Raw genomic sequence first — 22,530 nt, 5'->3', positions numbered from 1 at the left:
ATCTGTTTATGTCAAGAGAGCTGACTTGATTGTCGTGTCACCTTGCTGTCAAGTGGCAAAGTGTATCTTGTACTTTTTTTATCTCATTTAAATAGTTTGCCAATTTATAGTAAAAAGACCACTCTCTCTTTTAGTCTCATTTACCAGCCACAGTGACACTACAGCTTTGCATCATTTGTTTGTATTGCATCCATTTATCATGTTATGTCATTCTTTACTGTAAGCTTTTTGGGGCCAGGATCATGCCTTCCAGATGTTCTGTAAAGTATCCACCACACTTTTGGGAACTGTAAAACAGATAATAATATAGTTCATAAATACTGTTAACTACTAAGAATAAGTTAGCTCCCTACACCAACAATGTTGGTCTGTCTGGAAAATCTCTCTGTACTGTCCAGCTACAATGCACCCACCAACACCCACTTTATTCACAAAGACATTGTATATGGCTTCTGTTCTCAAAGAAGTGTGTTTTAACAACTTTGGGCATGATCCTGCAAATATCTACATGTGCACTGAGCTTGAAGCATAGGAGCAGCCCCACTGACTAAAATGGGACTATTCATGCACTTAAAGCTAAGCACGCACATGCTTGTTTGCAGGTCTGTGGCCTTGTCTGAAGTTCTGTACTACACATTTACCAGGATTTTGAATCTACCATTTGAGACATACACCTGTAAATAGTAAAGTAATATTGTCGTCTCACAAGCCATTTCTCAAATAAATACACACTAAGTTGTCTCAATAGTGTATATTAGTAATGATGGTTTGATAATATCTCTTATATACAAATTAATCGTTACTCATATTACCTTAATTCAAACTTTCTGAATAAATTGCAAATATGACTTTCTTCAAATATTGGATGTCCTTTAAAATATTGTTCAAATGTTTTTTTAATGAGTGGGAAAACTGGGTACATAACTTACACTTTTATGCTACTGAAAGTTACCAATATATTTCTAACTGGACAAAGAGAGGTAAATTGAAAACCAGAGCAAATAAAAATCATGATTTCAAAAATAATGGAGTGGAGGGTGTGTTTACAAAATTTGTGGCTGACACCGAGCTGGGAGGGGTACAAGCACTTTGGATGACAGGATTAAAATTCAAAATGACTTTCATAAATTAGAGATTTGGTCTGAAATCAACAAGATGAAATTCAATAAAGATTAGTGTAAATTATTACACTTAGGAAGGAAAAATCAAGTGCACAGCTACCAAATGGGGAATAACTGGATAGGCAGTAGCACTGCTGAAAAGGATCTGGGGGTTAAAATGGATCACAAATTGAAGATGAGTCAGCAATGTGATACAGTTGTGAAAAAGGCTAATATCACTCGGGGGTATATTAACAAGAGTGTCATATGTAAGACACGGGACGCAATTCTCCCACTCTACTCTGCACAGATGTGGCCTCAGCTGGAGTACTATGTCCAGTTCCGTGTGCCACACTTTAGAAAAGATGTGTATAAATTGGAGAGAGTCCGTAGGAGAGCAACAAAAATGATAAAGGGTTTAGGAAGCCTGACCGCTGAGGAAAGTTTAAAAAAACTGGGCATGTTTTTAGTCTTAAGAAAAAAAAGACTGAGGGTGGACCTCATAATAATCTTCAAATATGTTAAGGGCTGTTATAAAAAGGACAGTGATCAATTATTCTCTATGTCCAGTGGAGGTAGGATGAGAAGTAATGGGCTTAATCTGCAGCAAGGGAGATTTATGTTAGATATTAGGAAAAACTTTCCAACTATAAGGGTAGTTAAGCATTGGAACAGGCTTCCAAGGGAGGCTGTGGAATCCCCATCATTGGAGGTTATTAACAACAAATTGGACAAACATCTGTCAGGGATGGCTAGGTTTACTTGGTCCTGCCTCAGTGAAGGGGGCTGGACTTGATGACTTCTCGAGGTCCCTTCCAGCCCTACTCTTTTATTAATCTATGATTTTTTTAAAGAATTAATTATTTAAATCACCTTGATTTAAATTGCTCAACTCCATCCAAAACTGAATTTCCTCATGGGCCAATATAAAAATGTATGTGTTTCCAGGTGCTATTTAACAGCATTAAACGGCAAGAGGGAACTCACAATAACATTCATGGATAAGGCCCTACCAAATTCACAGCTGTGAAAAACGTGTCAGAGATCATGAAATCTGGTTTCTTTACATATACTATACAGATTTTCACGGGGGAGACCGTTTCCCAAACTGGGGGTCTCGATTCAAAATAGGGTTGTACGGGGGTCACAAGGTTATTGTAGGGGGTCACAGTATTGCCACCCTTACTTCTGCGCTGCCTTCACTTCAGCTGGGTGGCCAGAGAGCAGCAGCTGCTGGCCAGGTGCCCAGCTCTGAAGGCAGTGCCCCACCAGCAGCAGCACAGAAGTAAGGGTGGCAATACCATACCATAGAATCATAGAATATCAGGGTTGGAAGGGACCTCAGGAGGTCATCTAGTCCAACCCCCTGCTCAAAGCAGGACCAATTCCCAACTAAATCATCCCAGCCAGGGCTTTGTCAAGCCTGACCTTAAAAACCTCTAAGGAAGGAGATTCCTCCACCTCCCTAGGTAACCCATTCCAGTGCTTCACCACTCTCTGAGTGAAAAAGTTTTTCCTAATATCCAACCTAAACCTCCCCCGCTGCAACTTGAGACCATTACTCCTTGTTCTGTCATCTTCTATCACTGAGAACAGTCTAGATCCATCCTCTTTGGAACCCCCTTTCAGGTAGTTGAAAGCAGCTATCATATCCCCCCTCATTCTTCTCTTCTGCAGACTAAACAATCCCAGTTCCCTCAGCCTCTCCTCATAAGTCATGTGCTCCAGCCCCCTAATCATTTTTGTTGCCCTCCGCTGGACTCTTTCCCATTTTTCCACATCCTTCTTGTAGTGTGGGGCCCAAAACTGGACACAGTACTCCAGATGAGGCCTCACCAATGTCGAATAGAGGGGAATGATCACATCCTTCGATCTACTGGCAATGCCCCTACCTATACAGCCCAAAATGCCATTAGCCTTCTTGGCAACGAGGGCACACTGTTGACTCATATTCAGCTTTTCGTCCACCGTAACCCCTAGGTCCTTTTCTGCAAAACTGCTGCCCAGCCATTCGGTCCCTAGTCTGTAGCAGTGCATGGGATTCTTCCGTCCTAAGTGCAGGATTCTGCACTTGTCCTTGTTGAACCTCATCAGGTTTCTTTTGGCCCAGTCCTCTAATTTGTCTAGGTCTCTCTGTATCCTATCCCTACCCTCCAATGTATCTACCACTCCTCCAAATTCAGTGTCATCTGCAAACTTGCTAAGAGTGCAGTCCACGCCATCCTCCAGATCATTAATGAAGATATTGAACAAAACCGGCCCCAGGACCGACCCTTGGGGCACTCCACTTGAAACCGGCTGCCAACAAGACATGGAGCCGTTGATCACTACCCGTTGAGCCCGATGATCTAGCCAGCTTTCTATCCACCTTATAGTCCAATCATCCAGCCCATACTTCTTTAACTTGCTGGCAAGAATACTGTGGGAGACTGTATCAAAAGCTTTGGTAAAGTCAAGAAATAACACATCCACTGCTTTCCCCTCATCCACAGACCCAGTTATCTCCTCATAGAAGGCAATTAGGTTAGTCAGGCATGACTTGCCCTTGGTGAATCCATGCTGACTGTTCCTGATCACTTTCCTCTCCTCTAAGTGCTTCAGAATTGATTCCTTGAGGACCTGCTCCATGATTTTTCCAGGGACTGAGGTGAGGCTGACTGGCCTGTAGTTCCCCGGATCCTCCTTCTTCCCTTTTTTAAAGATGGGCACTACAGTAGCCTTTTTCCACCCATCCGGGACCTCCCCCCCCCCCCCCCCCGTTCTCCATGAGTTTTCAAAGATAATGGCCAAAGGCTCTGCAATCACATCCACCAACTCCTTTAGCACCCTTCGATGCAGTGCATCCGGCCCCATGGACTTGTGCTCGTCCAGTTTTTCTAAATAGTCCCAAACCACTTCTTTCTCCACAGAGGGCTGGTCACCGCCTCCCCATACTGTCCTGCCCAGTGCAGCAATCTGGGAGCTGACCTTGTTCATGAAGACAGAGGCAAAAAAAGCATTGAGTACATTAGTTTTTTCCACATCCTCTGTCACTAGGTTGCCTCCCTCATTCAATAAGGGGCCCACCCTTTCCTTGACTTTCTTCTTGTTGCTAACATACCTGAAGAAACCCTTCTTGTTACTCTTAACATCTCTTGCTAGCTGCAACTCCAAGTGTGATTTGACCTTCCTGATTTCACTCCTGCATGCCTGAGCAATATTTTTATACTCCTCCCTGGTCATTTGTCCAATCTTCCACTTCTTGTAAGCTTCTTTTTTGCGTTTAAGATCAGCAAGGATTTCACTGTTAAGCCAAGCTGGTCGCCGCTAGTTTAAAGCCCTCCTCACTAGGTTAGCCAGCCTGCTTGCGAAGATGCTCTTCCCTCTCTTCGTTAGGTGGAGCCCATCTCTGCCTAGCACTCCTCCTTCTTGGAACACCATCCCATGGTCAAAGAATCCAAAGCCTTCTCTCCGACACCACCTGCATAGCCATTCATTGACTTCCACAATTCGACGATCCCTACCCAGGCCTTTTCCCTGCACAGGGAGGATGGACGAGAACACCACTTGCGCCTCAAACTCCTTTATCCTTCTTCCCAGAGCCACGTAGTCTGCAGTGATCTGCTCAAGGTCATTCTTGGCAGTATCATTGGTGCCCACGTGGAGAAGCAGGAAGGGGTAGCGATCTGAGGGCTTGATGAGTCTCGGCAGTCTCTCCATCACATCGTGAATCCTAGCCCCTGGCAAGCAGCAGACCTCTCGGTTTTCTCGGTTGGGGCGGCAGATAGATGACTCAGTCCCCCTGAGGAGGGAGTCCCCAAGCACCACCACCCTCTTCCTTCTCTTGGGAGCGGTGCTTGTGGAACCCCCATCCCTAGGACAGTGCATCTTGTGCCTTCCAATCGGTGGAGTCTCCTTCTGCTCCCTTCTCTCAGATGTACCATCTAGTCCACTCTCCGCATTAGTAGCTGTGGAAAGAACATGAAAACGGTTGCTCATCTGTATCTCCATTGCTGGTACATGGACGCTCCTCTTTCTTCTTCTGGAGGTCACATGCTGCCAAATTTCTTCACCGTCCCTCTCTCTCCTCTGCACAGCCTGCTCTGATTCTTCAGGATGTTGTGCCCGTAGAAGCATGTCCTGACGTCTGTCCAGGAAATCTTCATTTTCTCTTATGCAATGCAGGGTTGATACTTGTTGCTCCAGACCTCGAACCTTCTCTTCCAATATGGAGACCAGCTTTCACTTTGTACAGACAAAGTCGCTTCTGTCCTGTGGAAGAAAGACAAACATGGCACAACATGTGCAGGTCACAACAGCTGAATGCTCACTTTCCATAATTTCTTCCTTCTAAGAGCTTCCTCAGCTGTTGCAGCAACTCACAGAAGCCCTTGAGATGAAAGCCTCAGTGGGCTCTCCCCAGGCAAACTCCCTCTGTCAGCCTCTGCTGTTTGCCGCTCAGCTGGTTCACTGGTGACTGCCTTTTTATAGCAGTCAGGCCCACTCAAGGCCCACCTGGAACAAAGCACTCCTAATTCACACTTTTCAAACAAACAATCAAGCACACTGTCCAACTGACAAACTGTCCCCTGCAACAGACACTCAGATACTCACCAACACAGCCCCCCTAATGCAGCACTTACCGTACTTCCTCTCAGACAGATCCCAGGCAAACGCCCTCTGTTAGCCTGTGTTGTAACTGTAGGGGTAATTACTCAAAAAGGGCTGTGGGGCGGGTCACAAGTTTATAGTAGGGGAGTCGTGTTATTGCCACCCTTACTTCTGCACAGCTACCTTCAGAGCTGGGCGGCTGGAGAGTGGCAGCTGCTGGCCGAGGGCCCAGCTCTGAAGGGAGCAGCACAGGAATAAGGGTGGCAATAACACAACTCCCCTACTATAAACTTGTGACCCTCCCCACAGCCCTTTTTGAGTCATGACCCCTACAGTTACAACACTGTGAAATTTCAGATTTAAATATCTAAAATACTGAAATTTGCAATTTTTTAAATCCTATGACCATGAAATTGACCAAAATGGGCCGTGAATTTGGTAGGGTCCTATTCATGGATCCATAGATTCTAGGGCCAAAAGTGACTGTTGTGATAACCTAGTCTGACTTCTTGTATACCAAAAACCATAGAATTTCCCCAAAATAATTCCGAGAGATCTTTCAGAAAAACAGCCAACCTTAACTTAAATATTGTTAGTGATGGAGAATCCACCATGACCCTTGTTACGTTGTTCCAATGATTTATTACCCTCACTGTTAAAATTAAGCTTTATTTCCAGTCTGAATTTGTCTAGCTTCAGCTTCCAGCCATTGGATTGTGTTATACCTTTCTGTGCTAGATTGAAAAGCTTATCAAATATTTGTTCCCCGTGTAAGTACTCAAACTGTAAACAAGCCACCCCTTAACCTTATTGTTAAGCTACACAGATTGAGCTACTTGAATCTATCACTACAAGGCATGTTTTCCAATCCTTTAATCATTCTTGTGGTTCTTCTCTGAACCGTCTACAATTTATCAATATGCTTTTTGAATTGTGGACACCAGAACTGGACACAGTTGTGACATTGCACCCCATAAGGCTTTATGGAAATATGCTTATGAATGGAAATATGACATAACTGGAATATGTTTTATGCTACATATGCCACGTAACATATCTCTGCAAAGGTTATGGCCTACTGAATATATTCATCCTATTTGTATGCATGTATCATTCTTGTATTCAAAGTTATGAATATTGCCTGTGTATTTGTTTGATTTTAAGTAGCCTCAGTGAAGCATTTCGTCAGCTTCTTGAAAAAAGACTATTCTCAGTAAGTGCCCAATCAAGAAACACTTAAGCTAACAATAGACTCTGATAGACGCCAGTCCACATCTGAGCTTTCCTGGGAACGTTCCTGTAGAGAACTAAGTCATGCATGGACATGTGACTTGCCCAGGTGACTCCAAAACTCCATCTTGTAGAGGGCATTCTACACAGGGGGAGGGAGGAATTTCCACCCACAAGAGAGAAACTATATAAAGCCATGGGAGACTCCTCAATTTTGTCTTCAGCTGGCTCAAGAGATAGCCTCTCCACCCTCAAAAGATACCTGAAAGAAAACGGAATAAAGGACAGTAACCACAGGGGTGTGAGTGATTGCTGGACCCAGACTAGAAGGAGGCTAGTCTGTAAAAGAAGGTGAGATTTCATCTGTAATCACTTTCTTACTGTATTAGGCTTAGACTTGCGTGTTTTATTTTATTTTGCTTGGTAATTCACTTTGTTCTGTCTGTTATTACTTGGAACCACTTAAATCCTACTTTTTGTATTTAATAAAATCACCTTTTTACTTAATAATTAACTCAGAGTATGTATTAATACCTGGGTGAGCAAACAGCTGTGCATCTCTTTCTATCAGTGTTATAGAGGACAAACAATTTATGAGTTTATCCTTTATAAGCTTTATACAGGGTAAAACGGATTTATTTGGGGTTTGGACCCCACTGGGAGTTGGGTACCTGAATGTTGGAGACAGGAACACTTCTTAGGCTGTTTTCAGTTAAGTCTGCAGCTTTTGGGGGACGTGGTTCAGACCTGGGTCTGTGTTTGTAGCAGGCAAGCGTGTCTGGCTCAGACCAGGCAGGGCACTGAAGTCCCAAGCTGCTAGGGAAAATGGGCTTAAAGGTAGTCTCAGCACATCAGGTAGCAGTTCCCAAGGCGGGTTCTGTGATCCAACCCATCACAGCAGTATTCCAGTAGCAGTTACACCAGTGTGTGGGCAGTGGGCATAAGAGATTTGGGGAGGCTAAGCCTCTCCATATAGGGCAAAAATGCCGGATGTGGTGCACCTCCCTTTAGACATGTGCCAGCCAGCCATCTTTGGAGTGCTGCCACCAGAAGCTCCTGAGAAGTGTGTGGGGGGGGTCACTAGTGCCCAGAGCATAGCGCCACCCTGAGTCCCCACCTGCACTGCACCTCTTCCCCCGAAACCCCACCCTCGCTCTCTCTCTTCCCTGCCTGAGGCCCCACTCACCCACTCCTCTCTGCCCCCTCCTCATGTCACTCGCCCATAAGGCAGGAGGAGACAGAAAGGAGCAAATGGTGGGTGTGGGGGCAGAGAGGAGTGAGTGGTGGGCAGGCAGGAGGGGAGTCAGGGAAGAGATGGAGTGGGGGCAGGACCTTGGGATGGAGTGTGGGCAGGACCTCAGAGGAGGAGGCCGAGTGGGGATGGGGCTCCCCACTTCTAGGGAGCGTCTGGTGATCGCACCCGGCCTCCCCAAACACAAGAGTCACCTGCCACCTATGCCCCAGTGCCAAATACAAGCAGCAATAACCTCTCTACTCCTATGTGAGATTCCTGTTTATGCATCCAAAGATCACATTAGCCCTTCTGGCCAGAGCATCACCATGGGAGTTCATGTCCAGCTGATTAGCCACCATGACCCCCCACATTTTTTTCAGAGTCCGGCATCCCAGGATGGCCTCCCCCACCCTGTAACCATGGCTGCCAGTCTTTGTTCCCCGATGTAGCCGTTGTACATTCAGCACTATTCAAACGCCCCCTGCTTGATTGCGGCCAGCTTACCAAGTGACCCAGACTGCTCTGTATCAATGACCTGTGGCGCCTCGCCCTTATTTACCTCGGCTGGTGCAGCTGAACCCCAAACCCTTCCAAGGGGCGGGCTGCACAGGCAGCCGCTGGCCAGCGCTGTTCCGCTGCCCCGCCCGAGGCCCCTGCAGCCCAGCGCCGCTCTAGGACGCCCAGGCGAGGCAGGACCCGGACCGTCACCGCGCAGGCTCTGGCGGGGCTCCCAGGGCCTGGCCGGCCAGCTCCGGGCTGCGCCTCTGGGAGCGGCGCGGCCCTTGGGGTCCCGGCAGGGCGGCAGCGCGCCCCCTGGCGGGGGCAGGACAAGTCTGGCCCCACAGACGGGTTCCCCTCCCCCGTCACGCCGTGTCCCCGTAACCATGGCGCCCAAGTACCCTCCCGCCCGCCGCTGAGAGGAGGCAGTGAGTGCGCATGCACCGGCCTGGGGGGGGCTGGTCCCTGGTGCCGGGTACTAGTGCGCACGCGCAGTTGGTGAGGCGGTGCTCTGCCCAGTTCAGCTGAGCTCCCGGCTGCCCTGCCCCAGCCCCAGCCCCAGCCCGGCTTCGCCATGTCCTACGGCCCGTTGGACGCGTGCCGGCCCGGGGGGCCCCAGGGGCAGCCTCCGCCCCGGGACTTCAGCGGCATCATCCAGACCTGCAGCGCCAACGTGCAGCGCATCGCTCAGTACAGTGAGTGCGGCGCGGCGCGGCCCGGCCCGGCCCTTCCTCGCTCGCTCGCTCGCGCCTCCGGGCCGCGCCTCCAGCCCCTCCACCTCCCGGCCCCGGGCGCGCGGCGACTCCTAGCCCCCTCCTGCGCCGGCCTCCCCCCGCCCCTCTCAGCCTGAGCCCAGCCCAGCCCCCTCCCTCCCGCCGCCCCAGGGCCTGGCTCTGCCCCCCCTCGCCTCCCCAGGCCCCGGGCTTTGACCAGCCCCTGGGTTCTCTCCATCCCGGCCCCTCGCCTCTCCGCCTGCTGCTGACATGCCTTCCCCTGCTGTCCCTGACCCGCCCCTTCCCTGCCTCCCCCATGGCTGCGGCATCGCCCTCGAGTTCGGCCCCCCTGTCAGTACCTGCTCTTACAGCTTTCACCCTTGCTGCGGCCTCAGACTGCACCCAAACCGCTGGCCTCCCTCCTTCCCTTGAATTTCTTCTCCATCCTTGTCTTTGCGTTGCAGTTTCTCTTCACCTCTTTCCCAGTATAGAAAATAATGAATGATGGGAAGCTACTCATTACAATTCCAAAGTAGATAACTAATTGGAATCACGTATTTCTTACTAGGCAGTTGGTTGTCTGCAGGAGAGTTTCTACTGATCTCTTGGAAGAGTTATATGGAATTTCTAAAATCTAAAAACGTCAGCCGGTATCTGAGGGACCTGAAATAACTGAACACAGCCAGGGAAGGAAGTCAATCAACCACAGCAGCTCCCTTGTAATTGGCCATGTTCATCAACTTGCTTTGTCAGATTAACACATCCATGTTGCTGCAACAGCTAGTCATCCCTTGACAGTATGGTGGCCCTCTGGCTTAACATGAGAGAGTCTATTCCTGACTTTCCAAGGAACTTGTTTTCCTGGAAGTTCTCTTCATCAGCCCCCGACTTCCCTCCATTGCGATGTCTGCTTCTCTTCCTCCCGTGAGACAGTGAAGGCTTCATATCTATAAGACAAAAATAGTGTGGTTTTTCTTGTTCTCTTGCCCACCTGTCTAATCTTTTCTTGTGTTTCCTTGCATTAATTCTTTTCATGAAACAGAGTAGAATCCTCCTGCTGCTACTAGATCATTACACCTGACTAGTGCCAACACAGAGCGGCACATGAGGTGTGGGACTAGCACAAGAGTTTCTCAAAATAGTCAAGGAATATGTGTCTTATCAAAAGCCTTAATAAAATAAAGGGGCACCATCAACTTGAGTTGATCTATTGATACAAATGCCTAATATTACTGTACCAGACAGAGACGTTACTTTTCCATTTTGGTTACTTTAGACAAAAGGTGCTTTCAGTAGTAAATTTCATTGTAATCAATTTCCCCCACTTATGTGGGTTTTAAACAGCAGGTATTACATTCATTACCTTTCTTGGTTTTGATCATCTGTGCATAGAGTACTATCTGAAAGCTTTCTGTCACTTCTAAGACTATTTGAGCTTTACTTATAAGGACAACCCAGGGAATTACAGACCAGTCGGCTTAACTTCTGTACCAAGATAATGGAGCAAATAATTAAGAAATCAATTTGCAAACACCTAGAAGAAAATAAGGTGATGAATAACAGTCAGCATGGATTTGTCAAGAACAAATCGTGTCAAACCAACCTGATAGTTTTCTTTGGCAGGGCAACAAGCCTTGTGGATGGGGGAGAAGTGGTACATGTAGTATATCTTGACTTTAGTAAAGCTTTTGATACTGGCTTGCATGACCGTCTCATAAACAAACTAGGGAAATACAACCTAGATGGAGCTACTATAAGGTGGGTACATAACTGGTTGGAAAATCGTTCCCAGAGAATAGTTATCAGTGGTTCACAGTCATGCTGGAACGGCATAACGAGTGGGGTCCCTCAGGGATTCGTTCTGGGTCTGGTTCTGTTCAATATCTTCATCGGTGATTTAGATAATGGCATAGAGAGTACACTTATAAAGTTTGTGGACAATACCAAGCTGGGAGGGGTTGCAAGTGCTTTGGAGGATAGGATTAAAATTCAAAATGATCTGGACAAACTGGAGAAATGGTCTAAAGTAAATAGGATGACATTCAATAAGGAGAAATGCAAAGTACTCCACTTAGGAAGGAACAATCAGTTGCACACATACAAAATGGGAAATGACTGTGTAGTGTCAAAGTTAGACTCAGGACTCACAGTTTGTCAGACCACTCTGTTTTATTAGCAGAGCATTGTGCTAATAACACCCAGATAATGTGAGCACCATGCAAGACACAAACTATCTTATTTATACAGATAAAAGGGCGAGAGCTTAACAAGATAACAAAAGAAGCAGAATCTGATATGTTTACCTGGGCTAGGCATGCATATCTTATTTCCTTACTAACTATTACCGATCTTCTGTTAATGTTTCGCTATTAGCACCATTGTTTATGCCTAATGTTTCTTTTCCTGGCACCTGTATTTCAACATTTCTTATTTCTGCTTAAAGGTACATACAACACTTCTTTAATCCATTCTTATTTTTACAATAGAATTCATTCTACTTTCACAATCCTTCCTTTTGGTCAAGCTACGCCATGACCAACATTTTACTGGGTTCCACATATTAACCGTTCTTTATCTCTTCATCAGCGATATTCAAAATCATCATATTAGCGCTCTGTTTTGGGGCAGTCACCTGGGTGGCATGCCTTACATAATTTTGGATACAACAGGAGACTAACTGAAAACATACAAAAATTATTAGGATTCCAAACAGGATAGTCAGGGCTCCCTGAAACAACTAGTTTCCTATGCCAGAGAAATTGAACAGGTTACTTAGCTACTTCCATAAATAACTCAGTTCTTCATGGGGAAGATATGTGATTTGTTCTAAGTGGCTAGCGCGATCTATTACCTCATTGGTATTGTCAGGTATAAACACACAACATTGTTTTCCAATGAGAGCACGGGTCCCTCCTTTGGCCGCCAGCACTATATCCAATGCCTGACGGTTTTGGAGGGCCACTTGTTGGATCGCCCCTGTTTCTTTGGCCAGGGCTCTTAAACTTTCTCCAGTTTTATTTGCCATTATTTTAACTACTGCTTGTAACCTCAGGAGCCTTTTTGCATGGTGTATTACTCCCCCAAGTGGGATAAAGGAACTGCCAATAGCCTCCTCCCAGGTGTCATTACTGTTCCATGTTGTGTTAAACGGACAAGGTCCTCCAGTGAGGTCTGGGGAATTGAGTGGAATAGCCAGGACAGGAACACCAGCTTGAGAGTGGGTTGGGATGTGGCTGCAGACCCAGCATTTAGAAATATTAAGGGTCTGAGCTATCCACACTTGCTGCTGGATAAAAGAATTGTCATTGTGGACTCCCCAGACCTTAAGACACCAGCAGCCAAGGAACAGGCACCACCAGAGGTGCATGTTGGAGGCAGGGCCCTTATGGTTCTGACAACCTCAACTGAGGGAACCGCAGTCACAATTTTACGTCCACCAGGCAGCAGGCGCTAGGCTCACTACTGCTCCTTCTTGGGCCTTGCTTTAGGTCGTCATCTGTTTCTGGCAACGCTTAGGAGAATGTAGATTGTAAGGTATTGCAGGCTCTTCCTCTACGTCTTCTTCTGGAGTCAAAATTGACTCTGCATGGTCCTGAGGTGATGATTGGTTCACTGGAGGTGGTGCATTCTTATACTGCGAAGCATGTATCCACTCTGCGATGCCAGACAGTTTAACAGCCGTCTGGCTAGTAAGCAGTACCTAATGATTCTTTGATGCTCTTTAAGTCTCTTTGCTTTTTTCCTTGATTCTGGCTATAACAATGGCCTTCACACCTTATCTTTTCCTGATGCATACATTCCTCATTCACACAAACAGATTGAGAATACAAACAGTAGTATTTTATATCGAGCAAAAAGGCATTGCAAATTAAACCTTGCTAAGTTTTACAATCAATAACCAAGACAATTTACTTTGAAACCTAGGCCTTCAATGTTTTTCTAATTTACTTAACATAGACACAATAGAGAATCCTGTCTCTTACCAACTAAATCTTAAAACAAAGAGTTAAGAGAGGGAGTTTGTAATGCATATGGGAAAACAGAATTTTATAGTCCCAGAGGGTCATTTTTTTTCTGCTATTCAAAAAGGGTGGCTAGCAAGATGAAATCAAATCATACATTAATTCTTATGGGACATTATAAAATCCTGCTCCTACATATCCCCCTTTTGACACTAAGATTATTAATTGCCAGTGTCACTTCTTATTTAGTCCGCGTAATAGAAAATACTGGGAGGTGATTTAGGCCTGTGGCTTTAGCTTTGCATACATTCATTTTATCCAACAGCACATTTTAAACATTTCAATTAAACACATACAATTTAAAACCAAAAACAATTAGAGGTAGTAACATTAGTATGCCAGTAGTTGTGGGAGACCATCCAGAAAATATGGTATACCAATGGTAAGCTATGTCATGTCTTTCTGCAGTGGCAATTCTTAACATGTTCCCATTAGCATGTATAATATGAATGGTCCTGTTTCCCACGTTGTTTTTTTTTTCTAGGAACTATGTTACCTTTTTACCTTTTAACAGATGATTGGTAACTGTTTGCCATTCAATGCCAAGATTGAGAGAGAACTCAGCTAAATCAGTGCTTACAGTAAACGGAGACTTTTTTTTTTGTGGCAAAAAGTAAATGTGATTATTGGTAAACACAGTACTTACATTACATTTACATTTGTCTTCTGGTGGGTTGCCAACACTTTTTAAACACTTTTCTCCAAGAATTAACACATACACATAGACCATTATACAGTACTTTGGTCTCATTATTAATTTTATTTCACATACAGGATTCTAGTGAGATGTCTTTAATACAGAGCTTTGGAGCAACAGGCATGGATAAGCATACCCACTTTTGAGGAGTCCACTTGATACAACCTCTGGTGTCCAATAGTTTCCCTACCTCCCTAGCCCACTGGCTTGAGGTCTAGGGCAGCCAGAAAGATCCCAGGTGCAATCCGGGGAGTGGGCTAACTTTCCATATCTTTGCTTCCAGAGCCTGTTGATGTGCGATTTTAACAACAATGTCTTCACTTAACAAATTTTGTCTCACCGTACTGAAGACATACTGCATTTATTTATATTGATAGGTATCAAACAATGATTTTTTTCCTTTGCTTTAACAGATGCATTAAAATCTTAATATTTTCTGATATTACCCAAAACATCTTATGTTCTAAATATCTGCATTTCAGTATGTTGGGGACTCTGGTACCCCAAACGGCAAAGTTCGTTGTCTGACCACGAGAGACAGGCAACACCAGCAAAGTTCAAATATAATGCGCTTTATTGAAAAGTGCACACGACAATAGAGAGCGAGCTCGTCTCCAAAGAGAACCAGCTAGCTTCTTTGCAAAATTACCTAGGTTTATATAGACAGCTCCGTCGCATCATCATAATTGCAATTAACTAGTTAAGTAGCCACCCCCCTTCTTTTGAAACTAGAAACTGTTACCATACATTCTTTTTTATGTTCTACAAGATTACATGTTTTACATGATTTATGATACCTTAACAATCGAACAGAAACAGGGAGTACTGCACAGGGAGTCTGGAAGTTTGGAATCTTGGCTTCTTATGAGTTCTTTAAACGAATTGTTTCTACCTCAGTACGTTTGGTACCATGCTAGGAATACAGTCCCTTTCTTATCTCATGGTTGCTTAACTTTGTGAGAGACAGACCTGCAACTCCCTGGGACTTTCCACTTATGAATTACCCATAAACCTCTGTTAGGCTGTTAGCTTGACTTTGTTCAGGTTGACACAACTGGCTTTGGGTTACATTTTATTTAGGCCTAACAAGTACATTCCGTAGCTATCGCAGTATTTTTTTTTCACTTGTTCTGTAGCTGGTATTAGCTTTTTATGATTTTCTGAAAGACAAAAATAACATTTTTTTCCCCTTTTCGGGGTGGCATTGATTATTGCTTAAAAGATTCCTTTCTTTTACAAATACCCTTGCTGATTGCAGGCAAAACAGATTAATTACCCCCATATTTTCCTGTGTGTTTTTTGTTCTATAGGCAGGCCAGGTTTTAATGGCTTCTACTTTTTAAGGGTTATGGGGAAATTATCCCACTGTTTAGTCATTAAATCCATGAGGTGGTGTACCTCAGTTTTTTCCTCTTATATAGCAGACCAAGTTTGTAATGTTTTTCCTGCTGTGTTAAGCTTTAAGTTTATTCACAGGTAATAGCTGAGAAGCATCATTACCGTATTACCTTAAAGGATTTTTCCAAAAATCATACACACTATACGTTGTTACAGGGGTACTTACTAACATTCAATTTATTTCAATGTTTAATATTAACAATAACATTAGTGTCAAATATATTAAAGGTATCTTGTTATACCATGTCTTTTATTTAGGCAATTTGTTTGCTGACCAGATATGTCCTTTACTTGCAGCTTCTTTTGTGCTGGCAGTTCTCACCTTGCTTTATCAGTTAGGTAATTTGCATCAACACAGCCTTGGATTTTGGATTCAAAGCCATCAGCAGTGCTCAGAGACATAGGCTATGGGAGTGTGGTCGGAGCGCCAGTGCTGGGAGAGAGCTCTCCCAGCGCAGTCCGTACTCCACCTCCCCATGGGGATTAACGTACAGCGCTGGGAGCCGTGCTCCCAGCGCTGGGGCTCTGATCACACTGGCGCTTTGCAGCGCCGCAACTTGCAGCGCTGTAGGGGGTGTTTTTTCACACCCTGCTGCAGCGCTGCAAATCTGCAAGTGTAGCCAAGACCTGTGCCTTAAAAGGGACACAATCAACTTCCACCAGAGTTTTGATTTCTTTCCATTTTCAACTCCTGCTTACAAAACACACAGAGATCTGAAAAAGAAAACACAGTCTATTGCAGCTCTTTTTGGAGCCCTGATAGGATTTTAATTCAGTAGCATGTTTCATTTGTATTTCTTTTACCCCTTTCTACAATATACACTGCACATGTCTTAGGGAAAATGCACATTCCTTCTGTATATAACTTTTAAAACATTAGCCATATCAATTTTTACATAAGGTGTAACGGTTTCTTTTGTTCTTAGAGTTTTTTTTAAGTACCCTTATCAAAGTGACAGTCTGATTACACAGAGCCATTTTAAGGCTCAGTGTGTTTAACATTGCTTCTTTTTGTTTTGTGCACCTCACCTCTGCTGTTGCTTCAGAGGGTCACCGTTAATTTCTTATTCTTTCACTACAGCTCTTATCTGCTATTGTTACAAAAAAACAAACAAACAAAAAGACTCCAGAATCTCTCCCTATTCTCCTGATTTTGACTGTCCTATTGCAGCCATGACTTGGTCTTTATTTAAAAACATTTTAAATTTTGTAAAGAATCAAGTTACCCCTTAAGGGTTAAATGCTAAATCCCAAAGCCAAACAACACTAATTACCTGTGTCTTGCAAAAAGATCGGTCAGTTTTGCAACTTTGAATTACAGATTCAAATTAATTTTTAGTGGCATTGAAAACAAAAACAAAACCAATTTATCTTACACCTACAAAACAGGAGTTTTACAAACCAGATGTGCTGGTTTAGATTCTTAGAACTTTACATATTTTCACAGACAAATAGATACATACACATTTTATTTTCCTTAACATTCCTTACCACTGCTTTGTTTTTACATAGCTGTGTGTATGTATATATGTATGTATGTATGTGTGTGTATATATATATATATATATATATATATATATATATATATATATGGATTATTTACAGGCATTCTTTTGGAAAAGGGTCCATTTTTCCTTCAGAATGGCTGCAAAGAAACCAAGAATTCTCTCTCTCTCTAACATGATCCTTTAACGTTTTCACAAAGTTTAACTGCTTAATTCTCTCCAGCCTCTGTAGAGTTAACTTTTCACTCTTTCCTTTAATCACTTGTTTATCTCCCAAAATGACACCCTTTTCACCTCAGATTTCACCATTTTCAGTATTGTTCCAGGGGTTTATGCCTGCACTTCCTGCTTTTCTTACTCCTGACACTATGCCCTTAGGGCTTTTTTCAGTTTCTTTATCTGTTGCTTGCCTGCTTGTCTGGGACTGATCCTGCTTCCCCCCCCCCCATGAACCGTTTGTGAGTGATATTGTGGCCATTTCACAATTTTGAAAGAAATGTTTAAGGAAAGGGACCAGGAAGGGTGGGGGCTAGTTGAGGAGCCCACCCTCTTTGCTGAATTGGTAGTGGAACACTAAAGAATCAGTTTTTGAGGCAGACAACAAAGGGGAACAGAACAAGGGCCTTTTTGTCCTTTTTACAATGAGATGGGAGTATGAAGGGGGTTGGAATCGATCCGGGATGGGTTTTTTGAGAACGGGGTAAAGGGGAGCGCTCGGTCTGGTGGTGGGCAAGGAGGCTTTTAATAAAGCTTTTAACTTATTATTTGAATATTTGAGAGGCGAGTTTTGATTTTGTCCACCTATGATTTGCCTCTTCCCACCACTGCATGAAACAGTTAATCTCTCCTTTAGCCAATTTACTTTTAGGTTGGCCGAATTTGTCCTTTAAGACGTCCATTCGGTCTTTGTTCCAAGATTTTAACAGTGGCCAATGAGTTTTGGGATCCCCCCGAGTTAGCCTAGACCATTTTTCCAGAAATTTACAGGAGTCCAGACCCTTTTTACAGGAGTCAGGACCCATCCTAAAATACATAAAATGAGCCGGCGTTCGTTTAGGGAACTGTCCCAACTTAGACGTCTGGTTACCCATACAGGAGGACTTCACACACCAATTGCACAAGAAGGAAATTCGGGTTCGTCATAGTGATGCCCGGTGCAACACACAAAAGGAACCCACAGGCTCCTGCCTCAATCGCCCTTGCTTTCACACCAAGGGTTTTTACCCAAAGTGCGGTGTGGCTGTGATTATGCAGATTCCACTCAGACCGCGGGGACAGGAACCCCTTGGTCGGCCGATTCCCAGATGGAGACGGCACCCAGACTCAAACACTCCACAGGAGGACAGATAGACACAGAGACAGGACAGTCCTCAGTCCGGACAAAACACAGAAATAATTACTTGACCAGATTCCTGATGTCAGATCCCAGGATCCCTACCAGAACAGAGTGGGAACCAACAGGTTCGATAGCGTAGACTTCACTGTGGTTGCGCGCCTTTCCGTTCTGGTGGAGGACCGCTCGGGCCAAATGCCCAGGTGCTGGCTGCTACGGTCGTCCTACAAAAACAGTCAGGAATCGCAGAGCCCCAGTGAAGACGGTTGCCATCTCGGTGGGACCTCCAAATTGTCAAAGTTAGACTCAGGACTCACAGTTTGTCAGACCACTCTGTTTTTATTAGCACAGCGCTCGGCTAATAACACCCAGATAATGTGAGCACCCTGCTAGACACAAACTATCTTATTTATACAGATAAAAGGGCGAGAACTTAACAAGATAACAAAAGAAGCAGAATCTGATAAATTTACCTGGGCTAGGCATGCATTTCTTATTTCCTTACTAACTATTACCGATCTTCTGTTAATGTTTAGCCATTAGCACCATTGTTTATGCCTAATGTTTCTTTTCCTGGCACCTGTATTTCAACATTTCTTATTTCTGCTTAACGGTACATACAACATTTCTTTAATCCATTTTTATTTTTACAATATAATTCATTCTACTTTCACAGTAGGAAGGAGTACTGCGGAAAGGGATCTGGGGGTCAGTGGATCACAAGCTGAGTGAGTCAACAGTGTGATGCTGTTGCAAAAAAAGCAGACATCATTCTGGGATATATTAGCAGGAGTATTGTAAGCAAGACACAAGAAGTAATGCTTCCGCTCTACTCCGTGCTGATTAGGCCTCAATTGGAGTATTGTGTCCAGTTCTGGGTGCCACATTTCAGGAAAGATGTGGACCAATTGGAGAAAGTCCAGAGAAGAGCAACAAAAATGATTAAAGTGACCTATGAGGGAAGATTGGGGGGGGGGGGGGAAGGGTTTTGTTTTGTCTGGAGAAGAGAAGACTGAGAAGGGACATAAGTTTTCAAGTACATAAAAGGTTGTTATAAGGAGCAGGGAGAAAAATTGTTCTTAACCTCTGAGGATAGGACAAGAAGCAGTGGGCTTGCAGCAAGAGTGGTTTAGGTTGGACATTAGGAAAAACTTTCTAACTGCCAGAGTGGTTAAGCACTGGAATAAATTGCCTAGGGAGGTTGTGGAATCTCCATCATTGGGGATTTTTAAGAGCAGGTTGGACAAACACCTGTCAGGGATGGTCTAGATCAGGGGTCTCAAACATGCGGCCCGCGGGACTCTTGCGTGTGGCCCGCCAAGCTCCCTGCGCGCCCCCCCCGCCCCTCTGCCTACCCGTGGGATTGCCCCCTGTGACGTCGCGAGCCTCGTGCCGCAGTCTGAAGCAGCTGGCAGCGCGCCCCTTTGGGCTGGGGGGGAGGGAGAAGGAGGCAGAGGGCTCCTGCATTGCCTCCTTCCAGGCACCGCCCCCCACAGCTCCCATTGGCTGGGAACAGGGAACCGCGGCCAATGGGAGCTTCGTGGGAGGTACCTAGAGGAGCAGCAAGAGCAGCGCATGCACAGAGCCCTGAGCCCCTCCCCCTCCCCCAGGGGCTGCAAGGACACAGTTCCAGCTGCTTCCTGGAACGGAGCAGCGCAGGGCCGGGGGCCAGGGCAGGCAGGCAGGGAGCCTGCCCTGGCCCCGGTGCGCACCGCTGCCACCCCAGAGCCACTCTAGGTAAGCGGTGCTGGGCTGGAGCCTGCACCCCAACTCCCTGCCCTGAGCCCCCTGTCACATCCCACACCCCTCCTGCATCCCAACCCCCTGCCCTGAGCCCCCTGCCATGTCCCACACCCCAGCCCCCGGCCACGTCCCACACCCCAGCCCCCTGCCCTGAGCCCCCTGCCATGTCCCACACCCCAACCCCCTGCCCTGAGCCTCCTGTCACATCCCACACCGCTTCTGCACCCCAACGTCCTGCCCTGAGCCCCCTGCCGCACCCTGCACACCACCTGCGCCCCCTGGGGGCAGCATTGGGGTGGGGACTTCAGGGAAGGGGTTGGATTGGGGCAGGGAAGGGGTTGAAGGGGGTGGGGCCTAATGGAAGGAGTGGAGGGGGTGGGGCCAGAGGCAGCAAGGGGGTGTGTGTCAGTGATGCGGCCCTCAGTTCAATGCACTACTCCTCATGTGGCCCTCGTCATTTGAGTTTGAGACCCCTGCTCTAGATAATGCTTAGTCCTGCCTTGAGTGAAGGGGACTGGACTAGATGACCTCTTGAGGTCCCTTCCAGTTCTAGGATTCTTTGATTCTCTAGAAGATGTTAGACTTGTGACCCATTACAAGAGTTGTTCTGGCATGAAATCTGTGATGCTTGGCCCCTTTGGGTAGGGGAATTTAGTGCATGGAGAGTTCACTACACAACTGTGTACTGGGAGAACTAATAGAACTCCAAGAAATCAACATGCTACTCAGGCAAGGTTCTGAGTTCCAGTATTTAATTATTCCATAAAGCCACATTGTACTATATGTGCTGTTAGGCATTACATTAAAAGATGTTGTTAAATGCAAACCAGTATAGTTTAAATACACTCCAGTATGGCTCATGAACAAACCCAATATAAGTGACTTGATCCAAGACACAATCTAAATGAGCAGCAAAGAGTCTTGTGGTACCTTATAGACTAACAGACGTTTTGGAGCATGAGCTTTCATGGAGCTTTCATCCCACTTCTTCGGATGCATGTAGTGGAAATTTCCAGGGGCAGGTATATATAAGCAAGCAAGAAGCAGGCTAGAGATAATGAGGCTAGTTCAATCAGGGAGGATGAGGCCCTCTTCTAGCAGCTGAGGTGTGAAAACCAAGAGAGGAGAAACTGGTTTTGTAGTTGGCTAGCCATTCACAGTCTTTGTTTAATCCTGAGCTGATGGTGTCAAATTTGCAGATGAACTGAAGCTCAGCAGTTTCTCTTTGAAGTCTGGTCCTGAAGTTTTTTGCTGCAGGATGGCCACCTTAAGATCTGCTATTGTGTGTCCAGGGAGGTTGAAGTGTTCTCCTACAGGTTTTTGTATATTGCCATTCCTAATATCTGATTTGTGTCCATTTATCCATTTCCGTAGAGACTGTCCAGTTTGGCCAATGTACATAGCAGAGGGGCATTGCTGGCATATGATGGCATATATTACATTGGTGGACGTGCAGGTGAATGAACCGGTGATGGTGTGGCTGATCTGGTTAGGTCCTGTGATGGTGTCGCTGGTGTAGATATGTGGGCAGAGTTGGCATCGAGGTTTGTTGCATGGATTGGTTCCTGAGTTAGAGTTACTATGGTGCAGTGTGCAGTTACTGGTGAGAATATGCTTCAGGTTGGCAGGTTGTCTGTGAGCGAGGACTGGCCTGCCACCCAAGGCCTATGAAAGTGTGGGATCATTGTCCAGGATGGGTTGTAGATCCCTGATGATGCGTTGGAGGGGTTTTAGCTGGGGACTGTATGTGATGGCCAGTGGAGTCCTGTTGGTTTCTTTCTTTGGTTTGTCTTGCAGCAGGAGGCTTCTGAGTACGTCTGGCTCTGTTGATCTGTTTCCTTATTTCCTCGTGCGGGTATTGTAGTTTTGAGAATGCTTGATGGAGATTTTGTAGGTGTTGGTCTCTGTCTGAGGGGTTGGAGCAGATACGGTTGTACCTCAGTGCTTGGCTGTAGACAATGGATAGTGTGGTGTGCCTGGGATGGAAGCTGGAGGCATGAAGGTAGGCATAGCGGTCGGCAGGTTTTCGGTATAGGGTGGTGTTAATGTGACCATCACTTACTTGCACCGTGGTGTCTAGGAAGTGGACCTCCTGTGTAGATTGATCCAGGCTGAGGTTGATGGTGGGGTGGAAGCTGTTGAAATCATGGTGGAATTTTTCCAGAGTCTCCTTCCCATGGGTCCAGATGATGAAGATGTCATCAATGTAGCATAGGTAGAGAAGGGGCGTGAGTGGACGAGAGCTGAGGAAGCGTTGTTCCAGGTCAGCCATAAAAATGTTGGCATATTGTGGGGGCATGCGGGTGCCCATAACGGTGCCACTGATCTGGAGCTATATATTGTCATCAAATTTGAAATAGTTGTGTGTGAGGATAAAGGCACAGAACTCAGCAACCAGTTGTGCTGTGGCATCATCAGGGATACTGTTCCTGACAGCTTGTATTCCATCAGTGTGTGGGATGTTTGT

At 45.6% G+C, this 22,530-nt stretch overlaps 1 protein-coding gene across 1 annotated transcript in view; it reads left to right on the top strand.

Moving 5' to 3' along the window:
* The first annotated feature begins 9,111 nt into the window (after positions 1-9,111).
* The window catches only part of STX12 (syntaxin 12), a 45,652-nt gene continuing 32,233 nt past the window's right edge, over positions 9,112-22,530 (top strand). The window contains exon 1 of the mRNA XM_039511790.1: positions 9,112-9,347. Coding sequence (XP_039367724.1) covers positions 9,227-9,347 — 121 coding nt within the window. The 5' untranslated portion in view covers positions 9,112-9,226. The remainder of the gene's footprint in view (positions 9,348-22,530) is intronic.

The sequence above is a fragment of the Mauremys reevesii genome, linkage group 23, assembly GCF_016161935.1.
Source record: "Mauremys reevesii isolate NIE-2019 linkage group 23, ASM1616193v1, whole genome shotgun sequence".
Taxonomy (NCBI): domain Eukaryota; kingdom Metazoa; phylum Chordata; order Testudines; family Geoemydidae; genus Mauremys; species Mauremys reevesii.
Note: the sequence above shows the minus strand (reverse complement) of the source record. Positions and strands in the feature narration are given on the sequence as shown.